Source organism: Bos mutus, chromosome 11 (assembly GCF_027580195.1).
Source record: "Bos mutus isolate GX-2022 chromosome 11, NWIPB_WYAK_1.1, whole genome shotgun sequence".
Taxonomy (NCBI): Eukaryota; Metazoa; Chordata; class Mammalia; order Artiodactyla; family Bovidae; genus Bos; species Bos mutus.
In genome coordinates, this window is record NC_091627.1 from 105,057,395 (window position 1) to 105,083,375 (window position 25,981).

At 45.7% G+C, this 25,981-nt stretch overlaps 1 protein-coding gene and 1 long non-coding RNA gene across 4 annotated transcripts in view; one reads left to right on the forward strand and one right to left on the reverse strand.

Annotated features, from left to right (window-relative positions):
• Positions 1 to 25,981, forward strand: part of ACOXL (acyl-CoA oxidase like) — a 329,296-nt gene that overhangs the window by 190,862 nt on the left and 112,453 nt on the right. For all 3 annotated transcript variants that reach the window (XM_070380058.1, XM_070380059.1, XM_070380060.1), the window contains exons 12-13: positions 740 to 893; positions 21,638 to 21,727. In XM_070380058.1, coding sequence (XP_070236159.1) covers positions 740 to 893; positions 21,638 to 21,727 — 244 coding nt within the window. The remainder of the gene's footprint in view (positions 1 to 739; positions 894 to 21,637; positions 21,728 to 25,981) is intronic.
• On the reverse strand, positions 498 to 25,138 carry LOC138989934 (uncharacterized). The gene is made up of 3 exons (XR_011466134.1): positions 25,039 to 25,138; positions 4,956 to 5,005; positions 498 to 935 (listed from the first exon to the last, which is right to left on the reverse strand). It is a non-coding gene; the product is annotated as an uncharacterized lncRNA (long non-coding RNA).

The window sequence follows — 25,981 nt, forward strand, 5'->3', positions numbered from 1 at the left end:
TACTCAGAGAAAAATGTATTCCTTCAGATGCTTACAACACAAAAGAAAGGTCTAAAACCACTGGAATAAATTTCTATTTTAAGAAACTATAAAAAGATGAACAACTTAAACCCAAAGTAAGTACAAAGAATAATAAAAATGAAACAAGAAATGGTCAAATAATAGAGAATAAACAAGCCCCAAACTATTTTTCTTTCAATAAATAAAATTGAAAGACCTTTAAATCATCCCACCTTTGCCTGCTCCCACTGAGTCCAAAAGCCTATTCTCCTTTGCTGCCCTGCGTGTAGGATCATCGGTACCATCTTTCTAGACTGATGCAGAAAAAAATAGACACAAGTTACCAGTATCTAGAATAAAAGAGAGAACTTTACTATAGATCCCACAGACACTGAAAGGATAAAATTAAATGTCATTATTATTAATGTGATGTTAATGTAATGCCAATACATTTGACAGCATATATGAAATAGACAAATTTCTTGAAAGATGCATAGTACCGAAAGTGACCCAAAAAGAAGTAGAAAACCTGAATAGCTTTGACATTGCTTGTGAAATCCATTAAATACTTGAAAAAAGGAAACATACTGATCTTACACAAGTTCTTTCAGAAAAGGGAAAACTAATTTTAGGAGCATCCCAACACCAAAACCCAAAGGAGTTGTGAGACCCCTATCCCTGATGAGCACGTATGCTCGGGACACACTGCACCCATCGCCCGTCTCCGCTTGTCTTGCAGGTATGCCGGCACCCTTCTGGATGAGGACATCTTCCGTGGGAAGGAGCTCGTCGACAGTCGCCCACTGCAGGCGCTCGTGGCCGGGCTGAAGGCCTACAGCACCTGGGAGAACGTCAGCTGCCTGCAGGACTGTCGAGAATGCACCGGAGGCATGGTGAGTGCCCTCGAACCCTTCGGGCTACTGGTCCGGCAGAGTCTGCATGGTTACAGGTTACAGGTTACACATACAGCATGTGTTGGGGAAGGACCGTGCGGCCAGTGGGCTTTGGAACCAAGTGAAATTCCCATCTGCCCTTGTGACCCTGGGTGCACCCCTTCGCCTTGTCATCCGTGCATGTCCATCTTCCCTGACGCCGCCAGACGGATGCAGACCATGCCTGTAAAATGCTGGGTCCGTGGAGGCCCTCAGTACCTGTCATGAAACTCGGTGGTGGTGAGATGTTGACAGGATAGGAAAGGGCCAGCAGGGGCCAGATGATCCAAGCTCGGCTCCAGTGTTTCAGTCCCTTGGGGAGAATGCAGGAAATGACCCCACAGGTTTCTACCCTGGGAATGAGGCAGATGGGGACATGCCAAGCGCTTAGGGCATGTTGAGAGCATCCCCAGCGCTGGCCTCAGACTGGACTGTGCAGTGAGGTATGAGAAACCCTTATGTGAATCTTCGGAGAGTCAAGGGGACTCTGAGAACAGCTGGATCTATGCCCTCTTCCTGCATGACCCTAAGAGTGGAGGCACCTGCAGGAGCCCAGAGCTGGTGAGAAAGGGGACCCAAGTGGGGTCTTGGAGGGCAGGACATGGGAGGGATGTGCGATTTTTGACCCTGTGACTTGGTAGCATGGCACGGCTGTGGACATCAGCTCTGGTAGCATCTGAGTTCAGCCCCAGACGACAGTCCTGTGTGGGCCACGCCCGTGGGCCACCCCGCCTCATCATCATGTGGGCCAGAAGCAGGTACTGCAGGAGGATGCGGGGAGGAGGGAGCCCCTTGTTTGAATATTTGCCTAGAAATAGAAGCTCTGAACCTGAAGGGGCGGTTGAAGCATTTTAGCCGCAGTGAGAAGAGGTCAACAGCAGATCAAGGGCTGCTGTAGAAGATGAAGGGGGAGGTTGAGTTTCTGGAGAGCCCAGAGCATTGGGGCCCGGGTCCGTGGAGGGGAAAGGAGGGACTATGCCTTCACCGCAGGCGCAGCCTGAGTCCTGTGTGGACTCTGTGGACGGGAGCGAGAGCTGGCCTGGTCACTTCTCTTGCAGTGACTGAGTAAAGACGTGCGAGTGGTGAAGGGGACCTTGGTTAATCAGGCTGTACCCATGATGGTGGTGGTGGTGGACATGCTTGCTTTTCCAGTGGGGATGGTGTTGGGCTCCATCAGGAAAGAAGGAGAAGGAGGATAAAGTGACAGCTGGAGCTGGGGTGCAGCGGGGTCAGGAGTCAGGGTCCTCTGAGGCAGCCGGGGGCAATGGCTCGTAGTGGCCTGATGTGTTGTGAGACCCTGCCAGGGGCTGGTTCCTGCCCTTCCGGTGGTCCTGCCTGGTCATTCCTCTTTCACTGTCCAGCATCACCCGGCAGTGCCCGGCAGTGCAGAGATGACCCCTCCACCCACCATCCTACAGAAAAGCAGCTGACCCTGGAGGGTCGCTCTTCCGGGCTGGGAAGATGCCAGATGCCAGCCCTGTAATCCTGGGTGCTGCTGCCTCCAGTGGCTTCCCAGCAACTCCTCGGAAACAGAAGGAAGGGGGTCCCTGTTTTCTAGTTTTGTTCCTTCCCTTCTCCTCTCCATCCCCATATCCACCCAACATCTTACCCAGAACTATTTGTGGAGACATAAATATTTGTTGAAGGGGCTTCCCAGGTGGCACTAGTGGTAAAGAACCTGCCTGCCGAGGCAGGAGATGTAAGAGACGTGTGTTCGATCCCTGGGTCAGGAAGATCCCCTAGAGGAGGAAATGGCAACCCACTCCACTATTCCTGCCTTGTGAATCCCATGGACAGAGGAGCCTGGTGGGCTATAGTCCACAGGGTGGAAAATAGTCGGACACAACTAAAGCCACTTAGCACATACGCAGACACTTGTTGAAAGAAAAGCATGAGCATCTTCTAATTGTTTTAAGCTGTATTTTCATCTTCTGCAGGCAGGAAGTCTCTAGGAGTGAAGTGTGGCTGAGTCTGGGGGCTGCTGAGATGGTAATGAAAACCACTTCTGTGGCCCATAGGTCTAAGGAGGTCTTGCTTGCAAAAAGAAAAAAAAAAAAATTTTCAACTCACATTTACTGACTTTGAAGCCAGTAACACTATGGGAAAGTTATTGCCTTCTCTTTGCCTCATTTTTCACACATACAAAATGAGGGTAAGCTTTCCTTTGTAACAATTGTGAGAGTTAAGTTGAGCAAGAAGATAAGCATAAAAATATATAATGGTGAAGGAAGACTGAAGATCCTGTGTGCTGCAACTAAGACTCGGCCCAGCCAATTAATTAATTAAAAATATATAACTGTTGAAACAAAAATCGTAACAACATGATGTGAGGTTTATAACCAAGAAGAGGCTGGACCAGGAGCTGGGGAGTCACCATCCATTCCTGGGACAGCCCTGATGTTCCCGAGGGCTGGAGCTTCATGCTCACACGTGGTCTGCACTGTGGCTTCTAACTTCAGTGTGTAAGCTGAGCATCCACCAGCCTGGTTTGGAAGTGATGAAACCCCTTTACCTGCCTGCATGTGTGAACTCAGAGAACAGACTCCACCCCTCGGAGTAGTCACGTGACTCAGTTCTTTTGCTTCCTTAGCTCCTCACCTTCCTTTTCCAAGGATTGACGGGTAAACCAAGCCTTCAGACTGTTGCTGTTTCACTGGACTTACACTGGCCTCTTTTCTCCATATCTAAGCAAACCCAGGTTGAATTTCCTACCACCAGCTGAGTGAGGAGTGGGAAACAGAGCCCTGGAATTCACTGTGCCCCTTGTGGGGCCGCCTGGTGGGGAGGAAACTCTGGGAGGTGGGAGGGGCAGCTCCTCAAGGAAGGGGTGGCATCTCAGGGTCAGGATGCTGTGACCTTGGGCTTTTCCTCTGGGAGCCTCAGGTTCCTTCTCTTTTAAAGCCTACAGCATAGTATTGCAGTGTCTTACTCGTGTCTGACTCTTTGCGATCCCATGGACTGTAGCCCGCCAGGCTCTTCTGTCCATGAGATTTCCCAGCAAGCATACTGGAGTGGGTTGCCATTTCCTTCTCTAGGGTATCTTCCCGACCCAGGGATCGAACCACATCTCTTACATCACCTCTGTTGCAGGCAGATTCTTTACCACTAGTGCCACCTGGGAAGCATGGTAAGCTTCAGTAAAGACTCTCCTTGTCTTTCTTTTTCCTGGCTGTGATTACAGTGAAGCACCCCAGCTGTCTCTGCTCTTCCCTAAATCCCATCCTGATGCGTTTGATCTGTGTGGGAGCTGCATGGGTGGGGCTCTTCAGGGGGCAGCCCTGGACTCTGGAGGCAAGTATTTTCTCAGCAAATCTGACTCTATAGCATCAGGGACTGGAGAGACAAGCCAGGGGCCAGCATAGGCTGCATGGTCCCCACTCTTCAGCAGAACTGAAGCCCAGCTGCTGACCTTGACCCTGCACAGCAAAATTCTTCACGGGGAACTTCTACAGTATCCCTTGACCCTTGAGCGTTACCTGTACCTGGATGTCCATGGCCTGCAACTGTGCCCTCCAGCACTGGGAGATACCCACCCTGGGATCCCTGGGCCAGTGGTCAAGATCAGACTCCGCTGCAGGATTTTAGGCACCCTGTCCCCCACCCGCCACTCCCATCAGGGCCTCTCCCTGGAAGCCTTCTCATCTCTGACCCTGGCTGCTGCACTTCTTCTCAGCGTGTTCCTGAATTCCACGGGAGAGCAAAATTGGCCGAAGCAGCCTAAAGAAATATGCAGACAAGTCTGGAGCAGGATAAAGTCTCAGGAGATATCTCTGACCCACCATGATGATAAGGTTATCAGCAAACACGCGTTGACTGTTCCTTTCATGTTAGACATGGAGCTGCTGTTTGTTGCTCAGAGATACAATCCAGCCAGGCAATGACAGAATCGCTATAAGATTGCACAAGAGGACACTGAAACAATTACCGGTGTTTGTAAGTTAAAGGAAAAAAAAGCCATGTGATGCTGAGCTTGCTGGTTATTCCGTAGGCTCTGTCCCAAGATTGGATCCTCAGGAGACTTACCATCGCCTCGTTTATCTGGCAGGCACTGTTTCTTGGAACACAGCCGAGGCCTGAAATAGACAAAACAGAACTCTGAGACTCCCAGAGAGATGGCACAAAGTCCCTGTGCTGAAGCACATGCCCTCACTCCACTCCTGGAGGAGCCTGGCCAGCCTCTGCTGGGAGCCTGCTCCTGGTGGCTGACTCCTGCATGTGATTCCTGGTTTCCTGCCGTGTCACACACCAGTGAGGATATTTGGTCTCCAGAGGCAGGCAGTTAAGAGGGCTAGTGGCCAAACAAGAGCCAGAAGAGGTAGAAAAACTAGACTCAAAAATTCAAGAGCTCTGGGACTTCCCTGGCTGTCCAGTGGTTAAGATTCCATGCTCCCACTACAGCAGGCTCAGGTTCGATCCCTGGTCGGGGAACTAAGATCCTGTATGCTATGTAGCACGCCCCACCAAAAAAAAAAAAAAAAAAAAAGATTCAAGAGCTTAGTGGGCCAGTGCCCAGCCACAAGAAGGATCAAAGCTCTTCTAGGAGGCCAAGTGGGCTGCAGACAAGGTAGGCTGTGGGAGACAGGCAGGGAAGCTGTTGCAAGGACAGTCACTCGAGGTCCTCCCTCCCTCCCGGATGCTGCAGATCTACTGTTTCCCGGAATACAATAGATGATGTTTGTTTAAAAGCTCAGCTTAACAGCAATCCCCTGGACATGTATCTCTCAAAACAGATAAGTAGGTCAGCCTGACTTGGATCTAATATGGCAGAGATGATTTTGCTCCCCATCTAATTTTGTAAGAAGAAACAGAGCCACAAAAAGTCTTGTCTAGTGCCTGGGCACGAGGAGCTAGTGATGCTTGTGGTGGATTCTGAGTCTGAAGGTCAAGGGTCCAGTTGGCTAGGAATGCATATATGGGTGGGGTAGGGGCAAGTTGAGCTGTAACATGAAGTAACTGGGTAGCAAAATGGAAAAGGTTCAGCCCATACTAACAAAGGATCCAAGACTGTATCTGGCAAACCTCCTAAGAAGGGACTGGCTGGGGCCCAAGTGTTGACCCCAGTAGAAGAGCCTTCTTAATGGTTGCCATGACAGCTTTATCAGCCAGAACCTTTGCTCAGCCCCAGCCTAAATTTTCTAGGGAACCAATGAGTCGTTGATTTCATGGATCAAAGACCCCTTTCTCTGGACAGATTGAGAGCCTTCAAGAAGAATCCCAGATGAAAACCTAGGTTTCTGCTTATTTCTGCTATCACTTTCTGATTGTAGGGATTTAGAAAGACAGCACAATAAAAAAAGCTTTATGATGATTAGTTATTTCTCAACTTTGAAAGAACCTTGTTCCAAGATTAGAGGAATTGTTTCTTATTGTTTAAAAGAGGTTTCTATTTCTGCCTCTCTGACATTCTTTGAGTCCATGCTAGGTAAAATGCTGGGACCTATGTAGATGTGGCTATCTTTAATCCTCCAAACAGTCCTATGAGTGGGAGTAATTGTCTACACAGTTTCCCATGGATGAAGGAAATAAGACTGGAGGTGGTTGCTATTTCTCTCAGGCAGTTGCTCAGCCGTGTCCAGCTCTTTGTAACCCCTTTGGACTGTAGCCCGCCAGGCTCCTTTGGCCATGGGGTTCCCCAGGCAAGAATACTGGAGTCCAGGGGATCTTCCCCACCCAGGGCCTGAACCTGCATCTCCTGTGTCTCTTGCGTTGCAGGCAGGTTCTTTACCACTGAGCTACCTGGGAAGCCCTGAAAGGTGGGTGCAGGGCTCTAATTCAGGTCTTCCCATCTTAGTTTTTGGCCCTTAATTCTAGACCTTGCTTTTTTCCCGGGGGAGGGGGATGACAACTTTGTTTCTGGCCCCTGGGTCCTATGTTGATCAATGTTCTACACTTGGCCCTCATTTAACATAATCCGCAATTTGTAAACAAGTCTGTGTGTTGTGTTGTTAACCTCTGGTCACTGGAAAAAAAAAAATCTCCTAGTGAGAAGATTCACATGTCATATTTGTGAGTGTCTTATGTTAGTAGGCCTTATCTTGTCAAGAAAATGAGTTGGGAGAGTAGCAGGCAGTAAAACTGACCCTCATCACTGATACAGAAAAGAGAGATTATTAAAATGACCCTAGGACAATCCACTTTATTGGCAATGTTCCTTTGAAGATCTCAGTCCAAACTTCTTAAGGGTGTAAAGAAGGCAATTATAAATTTTATATGCGATGGAGAATATCCAGACATATGAGAGAATAATAGATAGAGTTGGAATCCATCCTGGGATGATTTGCCAAATTTGAATCTACCATATTCTCATTTTACCCTCCCTTGAGATGGTTCACAGCTCTCCAGAAGGATTCAGTCCATCACATCAAGGAAATAAGAAAAGGAAAAGAAGCTTTTCAAGACTGACTTCTAAATTTGTTAAGAATTAGTTAAGATTCTTTGGATGCAAATAAGAGAGACCCATTACAAATTTGCTCAAGCAAGAAGGGAGACTAAATCTTAAGAGAGAGAGAGAGGTGTTCTGGAAGTCACATCTCGTGAGGTCCGGGAGGTCTCGTGAGCACCAGGAACTGGGAAGGAGCCGAGAGTACAGGCAGCCCTGACCTTGCTTTCTCCTCCTTTGGGCATAGTCTTAGCCTTTGCCTCCTGGGGTCTGCCCATTCTTCTTGCTCCACTGCGTATGTGGCTGCCCTTTGGCTGTGGAACTTATAGCATCTCCTTTCCAGCTACTGTCCAAGATGGGGTCTTGTAGATCTCGTGCTGAATCCCTGGCTCAGTTGGAGTTGGTGTCCTTCCCAACCCAGACATTTTTGGCTAAGGAATGGAGTCACATTGGGTGAACATGCCTGCTGATGTCCCAGTTGTATAGGTGGTCAGACAGTAGCTGAGTAGATATCTGTTGTGATATATGTGATAGGTTTTAAATACTTTCGCAATAATCCTTTCAGCCTGATGTATAGAAATGGAGTTGAATTTTGTGTATTGATCTTATATCCAGCAACCTTGTTAAATTGTCATGACAATTCTAAAAACCTGTTTATAGTTCTTTTGTGTTTCTCTATGATCCTAATCATATTCCCTATGAAACATGAATAGCTTGTTTCTTCTTTTTCAGTTATTTACATTTATGCCTTTGTCATATCATTGAAGTGGCCAGGACTTCCCATGCAGTGGTTAAAGAAGTGGTTGACAATGGGCACTTATATTTCATTCTTGGCTTTAATGGGGACGTGCTTACTTTTTCACTGTTAAGGATTTTATTTGGTGTGGATATTCTGGTGTTGGTGTTTGGTGTGGATATTTATCTTGTTAAGGCAGGTATGTTTTACCCTTAGTTTAGGTAGGGGCTTTTGTGTGTTTGTGTGTGTGCTAGTTTTTTTGTTTGATTTTAAAATTATGAGTGGATCTAAATCTTATGGAATTATTTATATTCCTTTATTTTACTGAGATAATCACACATTTTCCTGCTTTAATCTGTCTTTGTGGTGAATTTACATTAATGTATTTTCTAATGTTTAATATATCTTGGCTTTGGGAATGAATGCAGCTTAGTCACGATTGTGTGTGTCTTTAATTCACTGTTGGTTCTGTCTGCCAGTGCTTGTTTAGGATTTTTTCATCTGTGATCATGAGATTGTCTTGTGTTGTTCTTTCCTAGTGCTGCCCTTGGCTAATTTGGGTATCATAATTATAATAACCCCATTAAATGAACTGGGGAGGGAGAATTTCTTCTTTTTCTACTCTTTTAAAGAGTTTGCATAAAATGGAATGATCTGTTCCTTGCATACTTCGTACAAATACCTGGAAAGTCATATAGGTCTCATAGTTCTTTTCTTAGACTGATTATTTCTCTCTATTAAAATGATTAATTCTCTTTCTTGGAATAGTTGTAGCCATTCAGGTTTTCTGTTTCTTCTTGAGTCTGTTTTGGTAATTTATATTTGCTTATTAATTTGTCCATTTCTTCTTTTTAAAGTTTATTGGTATAAAGTTCATAAGTCCCTCTTATCTTTTATCCCTGTTGTATCTGTAATTATGCTGCCTTTGCCACCCTAATATTGTTTGTTTTCCTTTATCTCTTGATCTGTTTTCTTTTTCCTTCAAATAATAAAGTTTTGGTTCTGTTGATCTCCAGATTGTATCTGAGATGTCCATGTCATTGATTTTTATCTTTATTGTTTATTTCCTTCTACTCACCTTGGGTTTATTTTATTTCTGCTCTTCTTTTCACTTTCATGCATTGGAGAAGGAAATGGCAACCCACTCCAGTGTTCTTGCCTGGAGAATCCCAGGGATGGGGGAGCTTGGTGGGCTACTGTCTCTGGGGTCGCACAGAGTTGGATACAACCGAAGTGACTTAGCAGCAGCAGCTTCTTTTGTTACATTAACTTGCATGTTATCTTGTTAATTTTTGCCTTCTCTCCAATTCTATTATAAACATTTAAGTTTTAATGTCCATAATGATTTATTTGGCCCATGAATTGGCTGAGTGGGTTTTTTTTTTTTTTAATTTCCTAATGTCTAACATTTAAAGATACTAATAGCTAAACTTTGTTGAATTCTTACTATGTGCCAGCCACCAATCTTCACATTTTACATATATTAACTTATGTTATCCTCCCAACATCTTCACAAAGTAGGACCATTATGACTCCAATATGATGTGTGTGAAAAATGAGAATACATAGAGAGTTTAAGCAATTTGTCCAAGATCACAGAGCTCCTGAGTTGGCAGAACCAAGATTTAAACTGAGACAGTTTGGCTACAAAGTATAACCACTGTACATATTGACTTCCTTTTAGTGACTCTTTGATTCTCATTTTGTTGTCATTATAATAATTATTATTATGTTGCTTTTCCCCTTAATTCCATTGTAGTCAGAGAAAATGGCCAGTGTGATACAGATTATTTTTTTATTTATTTTTTTATTGAAGGGTAATTGCTTTACAGAATTTTGTTGTTTTCTGTCAAACCTCAGCGTGAATCAGCCATAGGTATACAAATTTAGTATGAGCTACTTTGTGACCTATAGTGTGGCCAGTTTCCATGTGATCTTCAAAGGGAGATGCATTCCTTAATGAGCTAGAGGGTTTTTAACGTGACCAGTCAGTCAAGCTGATTAGTGGCATTATCCCAGTTTTCACTGTTCTCACTGAGGTTTTGTCTGTCTGATCTGTCAGTGACTGTGTGGGCTCAACTCTTCCACGGCTGGTGGTGGGTTTGTTGACGTCTCCTTGTATTCGTACCAATTTTGGCCTCATTCTTTTGAAGCTGTGAAATTGAGCTCTTAGATGTTTACAGATTTAGAATTGTCCTATTTTCCTAGTGAATTTAATCTTCAGTTTTTTGCAGTGACTCTCTTTAGCTTTACTAATGCCTTAAAGTATATTTTGCCCAGTTTTAATTTGAGGGTAACGGCTTCTGTTTGGTTGGTCTTTATGTGTAACATGCTTTTACTCAGCCTTTCTGTCTTAGTGTGTTGCATTTATTTATTTTTTTTTAGATTTTATTTTATTATTATTTTTTTTATTTTTTAACTTTACAATATTGTATTGGTTTTACAACACTTATCTGGCGTTTAGATTTTGTTTACTCTGACAACCTCATTTTTATCTGTTTAGTCTAAATGATTGTTGTCATTGCTGGTGTATCCGAGTTAATTTCTTCTATCTTACTCTTTGCTTTCTATTTTGCTGTGTCTTACCTCTGTTTGTTGGGGTTTCTTACTTTCTTTCAGATTTATTGTTATCCCCCAACCCCCATCCCAACCTTTCCATTCTTCTCTCTTCCAGTTTCCATTCTACGATGTTCTTTTTTTTGGACCGTACCATCCCTGGTCAGGAAAACAGGGACTGAACCCGTCCCCTTGCCCTGGAAGCGTGGAGTCATAACCACTGGACTGCCGGGGAGGCCCTGTTGTATTCATTCTGTGTTCACTGTAGCAGCTGGAGTACGTACTTTAACATACAAAGTCTAAAATTAACCATTATTTTCCCATTCTCCCCAAAATATGAGAGCTTCAGTTGTTTTCACGAATCAGCTCCCATGTTCTATAGCATCCTTGTCCATTACTTTACTAGTGTTTTTTTTAATCCCAGGCATTAGCTATCATATTTATTATTATACGGAATCAGGATTTCTCTAGAACTACCACTTTTTTTTTAAACCAAATTCTTTGCTCACAATTCCTTCTTGCATTTTTTTGGTCATTTTCCTTGTTCATGGAGTACTTTCTTCAGAATAGTGTGGGTCTTTGACCGTAAACCTAATTTTCTTTGTCTAAATGTGTCTCTATTTCAATCTCAGCCTTGAAAGGTGAAGCACTGTTCAGGATAGAATTCATGGGTGACAGTTCTTTTCTCTCAGCATTTGAAGTTTTTACTGTTATTCTGGATTCTCTTGTTGCTGAGGAATCAGTTGTGTGTCTAATTATAATTTTTCATGGCTGTCTCTTTTTTTCTCTTTGCTTCTTTAAAGATTTTTATTTTATTTTGTGATGATCTATGGTTTCACTGTAATGTATCTAAGTATGAATTTGTTACCTTATTTCCCTTATTTGGGGTCATGTGTGTTTGCTGAATATGTAGATTTGTGTCTCTTGACAGTTTTGGACAATTTTAGGCCACTGTGCTTTTTTGAATATTTGTTTTTGTTTGTTTACTTCTTTACTGGGCTGTGCCAGGTCTTGGTTGTGGCATGTGGGATCTAGCTTCCCGACCAGGGATGGAACCTGGTCCCCCTGCGCCGGGAGCACAGAGTCTCAGCCACCAGACCACCAGGGAAGTCCCAGGCCGTTGTCGTTTTCAATATCGTCTCTGTGTTCTTATATCACCTTCTTGGTGTAGCAGCTAATGCCTACTCCCTCTGTCGTTTTCAATATCGTCTCTGTGTTCTTATATCATCCTTCTTGGTGTAGCAGCTAATGCCTACTCCCTCTGTCGTTTTCAATATCGTCTCTGTGTTCTTATATCATCCTTCTTGGTGTAGCAGCTAATGCCTACTCCCTCTGTCGTTTTCAATATCGTCTCTGTGTTCTTATATCATCCTTCTTGGTGTAGCAGCTAATGCCTACTCCCTCTGTCATTTTCAATATCGTCTCTGTGTTCTTATATCACCCTCTTGGTGTAGCAGCTAATGCCTACTCCCTCTGAAGTTTTGCTTCTGTTTATTGTTATCTATCTCTTCTGATTGTCATTGTCTTGCTCTTACATTTTGTGATGCTAGACTTTTGGAGCTTTATCTCCGTAAGTTCTTTCCAGGCAGAAGGGATCTGCATTAATCTCTGCCAGACGACTGGAGACCACAACCCGCTTGAACTGGTTGGTAGCTTTGTCTTTGTCTTTGTAGTTTTGAGGGCCTCATAGAGGGTACAGATTCTGGCCCTAGAGTCGTATGAATGCAGGCCAGGGTCAGAATTCTAAGCAGAGATGTTTCTCTCTCCACCCACAGCCAGAGCGGGGACTAGCAAATTTCCTCCTTATCTTCTTGAGTGAGGAGTGATGTTTTCTCACTTAATCCCTGGTGGACATCGTTTTCCCAGAGGACTGTGTTTATACAGGTGTCTTTATTTTATTTTTTGACTTTAATTTTCTTTTTAAAATTTTTATGTTTTCTTAATTGGAGGATAATTGCTTTACAATATTGTGTTGGTTTCTGCCTTACATGTACATGAATCAGTGATAGGCACACATATGTCCCCTCCCTCTTGAGCCTCCCTCCCCTTCCCACCCCAGCCCTCTAGGTTGTCACAGAACACCAGGTTGGAGCTCCCTGTGTCACAGCAAATTCCCACTGGCTGTCTGTTTTACATGTGGTGGTGTGCATGTTTCAATGCTGCTCTCCCCATTCGTCCCCCTCTCCTTCCCCCACTGTGTCCACAGTCTGCTCTCCATGTCTGCATCTCCACCGCTGCCCTGCAGATAGATTCATCAGTGCCATCCTTCTAGATTTCACATATGTGCATTAACGTACGACATTTCTTTTCCTCTCTCTGACTTACTTCACTCTGTATAATAGGTTCTACGTTTATACACCTTATTAGAACTGACTCAAATGCATTCCTTTTTGTGACTGAATAATGTTCCATTCTGTATATGTACCACAACTTCTTTATCCATTCATCTGTGGATGGACATCTATGTTGCTTCCATATCCTAGCTATTATACGGATTTCTTTATATATAACTTCTCACTTGGTCTCATCACCTGCTACCCATTTAGGTTTCATGCTTTCTTATTGAGTTCAGCTTTTGAGTATTTCTCTTTATCAGTTTGATATGCATCAAAGTGATTTTTAAAAAATATTTTATCAAGCATATTTTCAGTGGTTCTACTGGTGACTTAATTTTTAGTTAAAGACTGTCTCATCTGCCGTATTGCCAGGGACAGATGTCCCAAGCAAATTTGGTTCTCCTTCTGAGTCATGCCTGCATGCTTATTGAACTGTGTTGAGCCAGTCGCCGTTGACTCCCTGAGACTGTCCAGAGGATCTTTCTGAGTCCCCACCTGCCTGAGCTCCCAGCAGCCTTTGCCCTGGCCCACCCCTCTCTGCTGAACACAGGATTCTTCCAAGCTGTCAGGACACCATGCTCTCAACTTCCTTTCTGCTTCTTTGTTTTCTTAGTCTGCTCTGCTAGTTTTCTTCTCCCTGACCTCAGAATGTTAGCATTTTCCATCACATGAGCCTGAGTCCTCTCTTCTCTGTGAGGTTAGTGTGTGCATGCTAAGTCGCTTCAGTGGGGTCCAGCTCTTTGCAACCCTGTGGACTGCAACCCGCCAGGCTCCTCTGTTCATGGGATTCTCCAGGCAAGAACACTGGAGTGGGTTGCCATTTCCTCCTCCAGGGCATCTTCCCAACTCAGGGATCTAACCGGTATCTCTTTCGTCTCCTGCGTTGGCAGAAGGGTCCTTTACCACTAGCCCACCTGGGAAGCCCCTGTGTAGTTAGGCTCTTGATAATTCTGTTCCTTCCATTGGTTTTGAGGAGTTATGTAATGAGGACCCTATGCCTCCATCCCAGACATCTATTTACATCTGCAGAGTCTTGTATCTAACCTTCATTTTGACCAGGCCCCTTGGGTGTCTCACTGATTCTCACAGCTAACATTTATAGATATGAACATTTGATCTTTTCCTGTAAACATACTCCCTGCAGGACGCTCAGCTTGGTAAACACCACACTGTACACCTCCCATTCATGTGACCTGGGCTTTCTCTTTCTCACAAACACACACACGCAGCTCATCCAAGCCCATCTCCCTCTAACTCCAGGCCACCCAGGTCTCCCATCTTGACCAACTAGTCCAACCCTTTCTCTCTTGCCTCCTGTGGGCTGTGATCACTTGGCAGACAGAACTGTCTTTTAAAAATCACAAGTCATCTTATCCCAAAGAATACAATTATCTTATGATTTTACATTGCACCTAACTTAACATGTTCAGTTAAACGAATGTCCAAGATGCCTCCTGAGGTGCTGAGTCACTTGACACCTGTCTCCAACCTTATCTCTGGGGCACTCTCCTCCCCGCACACCACCTCCAGTCCAGCCTTCTTTCCAGTCCTGAACATTCCGTGCTCATTCCTGGCCACAGGGTGTTTTCACATGCTCTTCTTTCACCTGGAGTAAGCTGTCTCCATTTCTGGCTTGGCTGACCTCTTTATGGCTCCAAGTTAAACAAGCCCTGAAAATTTTCTCTGGCATCTTGGTTAGAAGAGGTCTTTCCTGTTTATTCTTTCTTCATGGAATGCAGATCTTTTTCTTTCTGGCGCTTACCTCAGAGGATTTTTTTTTTTTTTAATTATTGGAGTATAATTGCATCACTGACTCAATGGACCTGAGTTTGAGCAAACTCCAGGAGATGGTGAAGGACAAAGAAGCCTGACGTGCTGCAGTCCATGGGGTTGCAAAGAGTTGGGCATGACAGAATGACTGAACAACAGCAATGATTGCTTTACAGTGTGGTGTTAGTTTCTGCTGTACAGTGAAGTGGACCCTCTGGATGCGTGCATTCCCCGCACCCCACCCCTCCAGGCCACCCCCGAGCGCCACGCGGAGCCCCCTGTGCTGTGCAGCATTTCCCACCAGCTGTGTTACACCTGGTCGTGTGTATATGTCAGTGCTGGTCTCCCAGTTCGTCCCACCCTCTCGCCCACACATCTGTTCCCTGCATCTGCATTTCTGTTCCTGTCCTGCAAGTAGGTTCATATGTGCCATTTTTCTAGATTCCACATGTATGTGTTAATATATGCTCTGTGTTTTTCTGACTTCCTTCGCTGTGTATGACAGACTCTAGGTCCAGCCACATCTCTACAGATGAGCCAGGTTTGCTCCTTTCTATGGCTGAGTAGCAGCCCACTGTGTGTATGTCTAATACCACACCTTCTCTAGCCATTTATCCCACCACAGATTGTTTAGTCACCTATTTTCTTTGCCTGCTTGGCCGGTGCCTGTCTTCTGAGGATAAGACTGTGTCTGCCGTCCGCAGTGTGTGGCACAGCGCCTGCAGTGCAAACCCCGAGCGAACGTTCGGTGATGGGACCCACAGGTGAATTCCCTCGCAGTTCACAGGCCCTGAGAGTTCAGGGTCATTCCAGAGCGCACGGGGCAGGGCAGGATGACTTGTCACTGCCTGCGTCAGAGCATCCACTGTCTGCTGGGCTGTCCGGAGATGCCGCCCTGATCACAGCTGTCACAGGAAAGGCGACAGTGACACACACACACCCGTCACCCACACACGTGGGTTCTGTTCCATGCCAGGTGGCACAGATGTGTGGTTATTGTTCAGTCACCCAGTCACGCCTGACTCTTTGCAACCCCATGGACTGTGACACACCAGGCTTCCCTGTCCTTCACTGTCTCCTGGACTTTGCTCAAGCTCATGTCTGTTGAATCAATGATGCCATCCTACCATCTCATCCTCTGTCGCCCCCTTCTCCTCTTGCCCTCACTCTTTCCCAGCATCAGGGTCTTTTCTAAGAGATATGTTGGTGTAAAATTGACACAAGAAGTCCCTCCTGGATGGTCTCTCTACTTTCCACTGACCCTCCTTTAGCCAAAAAGATAAGACTGATTTTATCTTCTTCTTCTAAAAATGAACAAAATGTACCCTCCATGGGTTTAAAGGGTTGGGTGGGGGGAAGAAAGCCTGTTTCTAATTTTGTTCTGATATACTTATTCAACGTAATCATATACTAAAAAAAAAAAAATCAGAGATGTGAAAAGCAGCAGGAACATATTAAACTTTTCAGTGTACAAAGTTGAAACCATAAAATATGTTTTGTGGGGCCCTCACTGAAATGGGACACAACCTTAATGACTTTCACAATTACTTGCTCGGAGGCCGATGTAACCCAGAAGGCAAGGCTACAGTAACGCGTCTACCCAGCCTGCTCTTTCCTCCCAGATCCTGGCCCCTGTGTCCCCTGAGGATGCTGTTGGCTTGGGGAGCACGTAGTTTAGAGTTCCTTCTGTCTAGTCCACATTTCTCTCTTTATTCACAGTGAAGTAAGCTAATGGAAAATATTATTCACTTTTTGGGGGCATTCAACCTCTTTCTCCCCTCACTCCCCCTTGTTTTTCTCATCTCCCCAGTCCCCAACCTGAAATGTATAAGCCAAGGCCCCTGCTTAGAAGAGTCCAAGGTGGAAGAGAAGAAAAATGATGGAAGCAAGCATTTCATTTTATAATGAAAACCCAAGGTGCTAGGGAGTGCCTTGAGAGGATGGCGGAGAGAAGAATTTCCTGAGACTCCAGGGGATCTGTTCCTATCGGAGCAACAGTTCATGTCGATTTCCCCCTGGTGGAGAACAAGCAGGATTCGAGAGAATGCTGCACACACACGGGCAGATGCACACGTCCTGCGCACACAGACACTGCTCAGGCTGCTGTAACAGAGCTTAAGCAACAGAAATGTACTGTCCCACAATTCTGGAGGCTGAATGTCCTGATCCAGGTGTCGGCAGCGTTGGTTTCTCCCAAGGCCTCTCTCTTGGCCTGTGGTGATGGTTTCATTGCTCAGTCGTGTCCGACTCTTTGCGACCCCATGGACTGTGGCCCGCCAGGCTCCTCTGTCCATGGGATTTCCCGAGCGAGAACACTGAAGTGGGTTGCCATTCCTTTCTCTAGGGATCTTCCCAACCCAAGGATTGAACCCAGATCTCCTGCACTGCAGGCGGATTCCTTACCAGCTGAGCCGCCCGGGGAGCCCTGTATATGACCATCTTCTCCTCCGTTTGTCCTCACACGCTCTTCCCTCTGAGTGTCTGTGTCCCAGGGTCTCTACTTTTTTTCTCTTTCTCTATTTCTTAAATTATGAAAGTATGATGATGCATTTACAGGAGACTTAGAAAATACAGAGCATGTAGTTCCATTATACATTGCAATTATTTTTTAAGTAGATAAATTACAATTTTTTCATTGGAATTTCAAAATCAAACTCTCAAAAATTAATAGAATGAATATACAGAAAAGCAGAAGAATGTAGTAGACCTGAAAAGCACCATGAACCAATTCAACAGAATTAAGATGTATACAGTTTTCACACAATAGCGGGATTGTTGTTGTTCAGTTGTTAAGTCATGTCCAGCTCTTTGCGGCCCCATGGACTGCAGCACACCAGGCTTCCCTGTCCTCCACCATCTCCTGGAGCTTGCTTAAACTCATGTCCATTGAGTCAGTGATGCCATCCAACCATCTCACCCTCTGCCACCCCTTCTCCTGTTGCCTTCAGTATTTCTCAGGATCAGAGTCTTTTCCAATGAGCTGACTCTTCACATCAGGTGGCCAGAGTATTGAAGCTTCAGCTTCAGCATCAGTTGATACAAATTCCTAACGTCTCTTCTGATAAGGACACCTGTTATCATGGGTTAGGACCCATCCCCATTACTTCATTTAACCTTGATTACCTTTTCACAGGTCTTATCACCAAATACAGTCACATTAGAGGTCCTGAGGGTTAGGATGTCAATGTAGGAACTCCCGGGGACACAGACACACACACACACCCACACTCAGGCACATGCTCTCTATAATGTTGTGATAGGGCCTCTCCAGAGTGAAGTTTTAGATTTGACTTGAGATGCACTGGAGGCTGAAGTTTCAGGCCTGTGGTGGAGAGATGCCCAATGTGACAGGCAGGGTGGGAACTCAGTCTGTTCCCCAGCCAGGCTTCAACCACGGATGCATCGGGAGCCTAGAACTGTGGGTCACGTGCGGTCCTCTGGCCGAGTGGGCCTCTTTGGTACCCCAGTTAAGGCTGAGACCATTTTGAGGCTTAGAAAAATGAAACAGAATCCCAGCAGGGCATGAGGGAGCCCTGTGGCTGAAAGATGAGGGGAAATGTCTCAGGCAGGGGTAGGAGTGCGGAGCAGGCAGTACAGCCCGGGTCACTTTGCTAGAATACTTCGTATTCTCTAGGAAGCACCAAGGAGGAAGCCAGGCCCCTCCGTCCTGGGCCCCAGGGAGGCGCTCCTCCTCCGGGCAGAAGCGCGGCTCATGGGTGTTGGCTCTGGGGAGGATGGGCTGTGGGAGGGGACAGTGTGAGGTGTCATGACTCCCTGGGAAGTCCCTGCTCTGCCCCTCTCAGGCTATTCTAAGGAGACTAGATCATAGCTCCGCCCTGGTGGTTTCAGGAGCTTGGTGGTGACGAGCTGGCCATGGCGCCACCTCGCATGTGGTTAGCCTTTGGGTTTTCTCTCCACTGCTTCATTTCAGTTGTCCACCAGCTCTTTGAGGGCTGTGAGCCCTGTCACCTTGGCTCAGCGAGGACCCTGGAGAGTCTTAAATGATCTGAGTCATAGTCACACAGTTTTACTCAATTTTCAAATGAAGAGAGGCATTTAAAGCTGAGTTTCAGCATCAATTTCAAATCAAGTATCTGAGTCTCAAATCAGTTATAATGTGTGAGAAGAACTAACACAGGAACATGAGGCATCTTTATGTTATGGAATTCCAGTGCCCGTTCTGTGAGAGTCGGTGGGATTCTGTGCCGGTTTGCTGCCTTTCAAGTGGACCATGGTCTGGTCATTGGAAAGCCCCGATTGGCCTGGTTTCCAGGGCAGAGTGTGAACAGTTCAAAAGTGTCAGAACTATAGAGCTCCTGTTCCTCCCTCCCCTGCTGGAAGAGACCAGAGCTCAATGCTCAAGGGAAAAGTACTTTGTTTCTTCAAAATTATTGTTTTAAGCCTTTAGCAGGTGTGCTTCTTATGTATAATGGCCTCTTCCCAGGTCCCGAGGTGGTATACACTATGTTCGTCTTTTCGGCACCAGAACTTGATAGGTTATTCAGGAATATAGCCCTCCAGGCCCACTCCCTTCATCTGTAAAATAGAGTAACGCCCACCTCACAGGGCTGTCGAGAGGAAGAAAAGGATTACGTGACATCATAAATGAAGTTGGGTCAGGCACCCAGCGAGGTATCTGGCTGGTGGCGGGTACTTCACAAATGGTAGAACGAAGACGGTGAAAGTTGACTCAGCTACTCCCTGGCCAGGGACAGTCTCCGGCCTGATCACACTCAGGCGGAACCCGATCTCCTGTGGTTTGCCTGAGGGGTAGGAGTGGGGTTTCCCTTGTACCTATGATGGGATGGGGAGGCCCAGCTTCTCCAGACTGGAAATGCTACTGATTTATTTATGCATAAATACCACCGTGGTGCTAGCAGTAAAGAACCCGCTTGCCAGTGCAGGAGATTTAAGAGACATGGGTTCAATCCCTGAGTCGGGAAGATCCCCTGGAGGAGGGCATGACACCCCACTCCAGTATTCTTGCCTGGAGAATCCCAAGGACAGAGGAGCCTGGTGGGCTATAGTCCATAGGATAGCACAGAGTCGGACACGACTGAAGTGACTTAGCGCGTGCGCACACACAATCATTTTACCTTTATGAAAGTAGTCAGAGTTAAAGAGGCCCTTGCTTCTGTAAACTAAGATTGTGCAGAAGGCCTGCTCGGACTGCACTGAAGCTGAGGGGAACCAGCAGAGGGAGGGAAGCATCAAAGGATGGCTCTTGGGGCAGGAAGCAGGGATGCTTCGCGTGGGCATCAGGAACCCAGAGTGCCCCCTTCTTGCCCACTTTTGTCATTCAAGTGACCATTTTCATAAATGAAGTGGCTCCCCCAGGAAAAAGCGTCCCAAGTGGTTCAGCGGTAAAGAATCTGCCTACCAATGAAAGAGATGCAGGAGACGCAGGTTCAATCTCTGGGTCGGAAGTAGGAAATGGCAACCCGCTCCAGAAAATTGCCTGGGAAATCCCATGGGTGAAGGAGCCTGGCGGGCTACAGTCCATGGGGTTGCAAAGAGTTGGACATGACTGAGCACACACACACCCCAAAGATAACGGGTACCATGAGTTTGGAATACACAGCTGCCCCAGGGAGTGCCCTCTGTAACTCTCCCTGGCCCACGTGGCTTGAAGATTCCAACAGAGGCTGAAGCTGGTCATTCCCTAGCAGAGCCAAGGTGCACATACTCCCAGGACAGGCGGCGCGACAGCTGCCTCTGGTGTAACTTACGTGGCTGGACTGATCTGGAAGCGGATTTTGAGGGAGGGAAGGATCTTGAGAGCTAAGGGGGAGAACAATGAGCGGGAAGGAGGGCATAGGGGCGTTGAGAAGGTGACGGGCCCAAGGCCGAACACGGGCAGCTCTGCTCCCTCCGCTTTTGGCCTGGGGCTGGTCCACTTTCTCACGGGCAGCTGGTTCTCCCAGGGTGTGTGCAGAAACACTTCAGAACTTTGGAAAGGAGCAGCAGGCTTCTGCCCTTTAAACAAGGATTTCAGGAAGTGAGAAAAGAAAAAAAGAAGAAGAAATGGGCTGGAAACAGTGTATATTCAGGATACAGAGTATTTAAGGACATTAAGGGACAGAATGGCAATTTAGGATTTTTACGACGTCTCCCAAGAATCATAGGTAGCTTTGCTAATTCTTTTCTGCTTTATTATTTTTTTAATTTCTTGGAATGCAGTTGCTGTGCAATGTTGTGTTAGTTTCTGCAGTACAGCAAAGAGAATCAGCTATGTGTGTACATATGTCCCCTCTTTTTGGGATTCCCTTCCCATTTAGGTCACCACAGAGCACTGAGTAGTTCTCTGAGCCGTATAGCAGGTTCCCATTGGTCACCTATTTTATACGTAGTACCAGTAGTTGGGTTGGGTCGGGGGAGGCATCGTTCACCTGCATTTTGTGGGATATAATCATGAATTTGTTGTTTAGTTGCTAAGTCGTATCTGACTCTTGCGACTCCATGGACTGTAGCCCGCCAGGCTCCTCTGTCCATGGGATTTCCTGGAGAAGAGTACTGGAGTGGGTTGCCATTTCCTTCTCCAGGGGATCTTCTTGACCCAGGGATTGAACCCGAGTCTCCTGTACTGGCAGGTGGATTCTTTACCACTCAGACACCAGGGAAGCCCACCTTGATTTGGAATAGAAAAGCTAGCATAATTTGTTGAAATATTTTGGAAAAATGTGACATGACTGTTTTTAGATGTTTTTGCTGCTAATGAAGACCACATCGCAAATAATATTTATGGACCAAAAGCTAATGGGATGGGTCAAAATTCTTAGAATAGTTATTCTGGATAGGAGAAATAAAGATATTTTCTTTTTTATATATAATTGTCTGTATGTTTTTAATTTGAAAGAAAATGTTAGTCCTTTATAGTGATGGGACTGCAAATGTAAAAATTGTCTTTTTTTCCTCTTTTTTGCAATAGGGTTACATGATGGAAAATCAAATCTCAGGCTTAAAATGTGACACAGATGTGTTTGTCACTTTTGAAGGTGACAATGTCGTCATGCTGCAGGTAAGACTTGGGAAATGTTTATTCTTATTAAACAGTGAAAATTTCAAGATCAAGCGTTATCCAGAAATCTGAAGCTCTTCCTATGTCGTATCTTCATCTGAAGTCTTTGATTGGCAGGTGGTTTTCCATTAGGCACTCGATTTTTGCAGTAGTTGAATGGGGAAAGGGATTAAGTAATTTATTTCCTAGCTGATTTTTGATGTTGAAAGGTATCTTTTTTGGCTTAAGAAAGTTACATCTTGTGAGTGTAGAGTCATATATCTTCTACCTGGGAGGCTATTCCCAAAGACTTTGTAAGTGCCCAGAAGGCAACCACACTTCCCAAGTGACTCAGTGGTAAAGAATCTGCTGGCCAATGCCGAAGCCTCAGGAAACGTGAGTTCAATCCCTGGGTCAGGAAGATTCCACTGGAGAAGGAAATGGCAACCCACTCCAGTATTCTTGCCAAGATAATCCCATGGACAGAGAAGCCTGGGGGGCTACCATCCATGGGGCTGCAAAGAGTCTGACATGACTGATCACGTGTGCACCCAGAAGATAAACAGGCAAAAGATAGGAAGAGCCAGTGTACAAAAGGAGGGCAATTGATCAGCCACGTAAGTGATCAGAGAAACAACTTTGGGGCCTCTGCAGTACTGATCTCTTTCATATCTCCAGTTGCCTCATGTTTAAGAGTATGTTCACATCCCACTGTTGGTCAGAACAAAAGGAATTTCTTCCATGTTACTCTTGGCCATATGTAATTCTACTTCTGGGACTTCATCTAAACTTATAATCCAAACTGCAGAAAACTTTTGGTCACAAACATTCTCATTAGTGCATTATTTATTACAGCAATAATATTGGAAACTAAATTTTCAACAATAGGAAAATGATTAGGTAAATCATGTTCTGGCCAATCAATGGGGTATTCTATAGCCTTTAAAACTGTACTTATAAAGAGTTTATTACGGAAATTTAAAATGTATGATATGCTAAGTAAAAATGATATAAGACTGTATATAGAATGGGATTCCAGTTAGGTGTTTTTAAAGATTAAGTATAGGGACTTTGGGTTTTGCTAAGATATAATGGCCCCATTCCTCCCAGGGCTTTCCTCTTAACAGTTAAACACCCTGCACAGAATGCAGTGAACAAGCATAGGGAGATTCTTTTTGAAAAATTTTTATTGGAGTGTAGTTGATTTAAGTGTTGGGATAGTTTCAGATGTACAACAAACAGAATCAGTCATACATATTTCTACTCTTTTCCTGGGTTGGGAAGATCCCCTGGAGAAGGAAATGGCAATCCACTCCAGTATTCTTGCCTGGAGAATCCCATGGACAGAGGAGTCTTGCAAGCTATAGTTTATGCGGTCACAAGAGTCAGACACAACTTAGTGACTAAATCACCACCACTCTTTTTTCCGGATTCTTTTCCCATAAAGGCCATTAGAGAGTATTGAGTAGAGTTCTCTATACTCTACAGTAGGTCCTTATTAGTATCTGTTTTATACACAGTAGTGTGTGTGTCTCAATCCCGATCTTCCAATTTGTCCCTCTCCCTCTTGCCCCTCGGTAACCATAAGTGTATTTTTTTACATCTGTAACTCTATTTCTGTTTTGTAGACAAGTTCATTTGTAGCCTACTTTTAGATTCCACGTATAAGCAGTATCACATGATGTTTGTCTTTCTGTGTCTGAGGTCCATTCATGTTGCTGCAAATGGCATTATTTTGTTCTTCTTTATGGCTGAATACGGAAAAGGCAATGGCACCCTACTCCAGTACTCTTGCCTGGAAAATCCCATGGACAGAGGAGCCTGGTGGGCTGCAGTCCATGAGGTTACTAAGAGTTGGACACGACTGAGCGGCTTCACTTTCACTTTTCACTTTCATGCATTGGAGAAGGAAATGGCAACCCACTCCAGTGTCCTTGCCTGGAGAATCCCAGGGACAGGGGATCCTGGTGGGCTGCTGTCTCTGGGGTTGCACAGAGTCGGACATGACTGAAGCGACTTAGCAGCAGCAGCAGCATGGCTGGATAATATGTCATTGTATAAAGTGGGAACAAAGAAGGTAGGCTGCTCAGTGACCTAGGGACTGGGGAAGACAATGAAGTAAGTTCTCTGGGTTTCCTTATTGCCTCCCGTAAATCCTGGACAGAATATACATATCCTAAATCTCTAACTGGCACAAACAGAATATGCTTCAAGTAAAGCCTGTGCATCCAGTCAAAGGATGCGGAAGACGGTAGCCTCACAATAGAAAACCTTACAGGCAACACTCCCTCTCCACCAGTTACACGCAACAGAAAATCCAGACCAACACACACACACCCCCCAGCTTCACCAGGGCCTGGCAGGAACTGATCTTCCTTCTAACCTCCAGTCTGAGGAAGTCAGCAGAAGCAGGTAGCAGGTATAGCGATGCCCTTCCCCCGCCTGGCGGGGCTGGTGGGGCTGGCTGTGTATGCACAGCTGTTCAGTCCTATCTGACTCTTTATGACCCCATGGACTCTAACCCGCCAGGCTCCTCTGTCTATGGAATTTCCCAGGCAAGAATACTGAAGTGGGTTGCCATTTCCTTCTCCAGGGGATCTTCCTGACCCAGGGATCAAACCAGAGTCTCCTGTATTGACAGATAGATTCTTTACCACTGAGCTGTCTGGGAAGCCTGGCGGAAGCAAAAAGAGCCCAGTTTCTCCCACTGCGGTAACGTCAGCAGGATCCCTTGGTGAGATAAGACTTCACCTGCATTTAGCAACATCGAGACCCAGTGAGGTGATGCGAGGTGGAGCTAATTACCAGTGCCCTTCAACCTCAGCTCCAGTGGCAGCAGAGTCCAGTGGAGAGTGAACACGACCCCCGCCTGACATCAACTAGACTAAGCCAGGAGGTGTGAGTTAGGGTTAGTGAGCACTCACGTTCTCCCCATCCCTGGTGTCAGTGGACCCAGTAAGGAGCTGAAGCTATACACGTACCCAGCAAAAGGAAGACTAATTCGGGGCCTTCCCAGGTGGCTCAGTGGTAAGGAATCCACCTGCCAACACAGGAGACACGGATTTGACCCCTGGTCCGGCAAGATCCCACATGCCTCAGAGAACTAAGCTGTCTGGTCCACAACCACTGAGCCTGTGCTCTGGAGTCTGGGAGCTGCAACTGCTGACGCCCACAAGGCCCAGAGCCCGCGCTCCATAACAAGAGAAGCCTCCACAGTGAGAAGCCTGCACGCTGCAACGACGAGTAGCCCCTGCTCAATGCAGCTATGAAAGCCCACGCAGCAGCGGAGACCCAGCACAACCAAATACATAAAATTTAAAAAAGAAACCTACCTAGACGGCGTGAAGGAGGACTCGTGGGCTCTTTGATCCTCTTCTCCCTGCTCTCTCACCCCCATACCAAAGGGGCTCAGTAGACTCTGAGTCTCCGCTTTCACTGACGTCAGGGTGGAGTGGAATGGTGTGAGCTGGGTTAGTTAATACTCCATTTCCTGTCTGCCTAGTTTCAGTGGAAGCCAAGAGGAAGTTCAGCCTCTGCCCTCACCCATTGTCAGTTAGGAAGAAGTAGTAGGAATTGGGGCTCGTTGGCAGGCTGCTTCCCCATCCCCCTTTGTCTGGTATGAGTGTGACACAGCAGGAAGCTGGAGTGTCACCCCACCTGTCCACAACAAGCCAGTGTGAGCCAGTGTACTGCTTGTGCCAGAGCAGCACTGGCAGCACTCGCTGGGAAGCTGAGCATTCACACCCCCAGACCTTGCACTGCACCTCACAATTAAACACGATCTCCTAAAGTAATATCTAACCCCCCTGGATACAGTAGAAAAATCACTCATTATAAAAACAACAACAAAAAGGACAACCACAAAATTTTCCCATTTTGAATGGGAAAATCAACAGATGATGATACCATAAAGAATCGGGTGTTGGAATTATCTGACAAAGATTTTAAAGTACCCATCAAAAGACTACTTTAGAGGTAACTGCAAATACTCTTGAAACAGATAAAAGTGGCAGAACATTTCAGCAATGACGGAAGAAATAAAAGGAGACCCAAGTGTAACTGTAGAATTGAAAAATAAAATTGAAAAAACAAATTGGTGGAATGACAGTAGAAGAGATGATCGAGAAAAAAAAAAAATCTGTAAAGTCAATAGAATTTACTCAGTCTGAACAAAGTGGAAGAAAACGAAAAGTCCCAGGGATCTGTTGTGCCCAGTCCAACGTCCTCATCCCTGCCACCAGGTGCTGAGACGCTGCTGTGAAGTGTGGACATGAC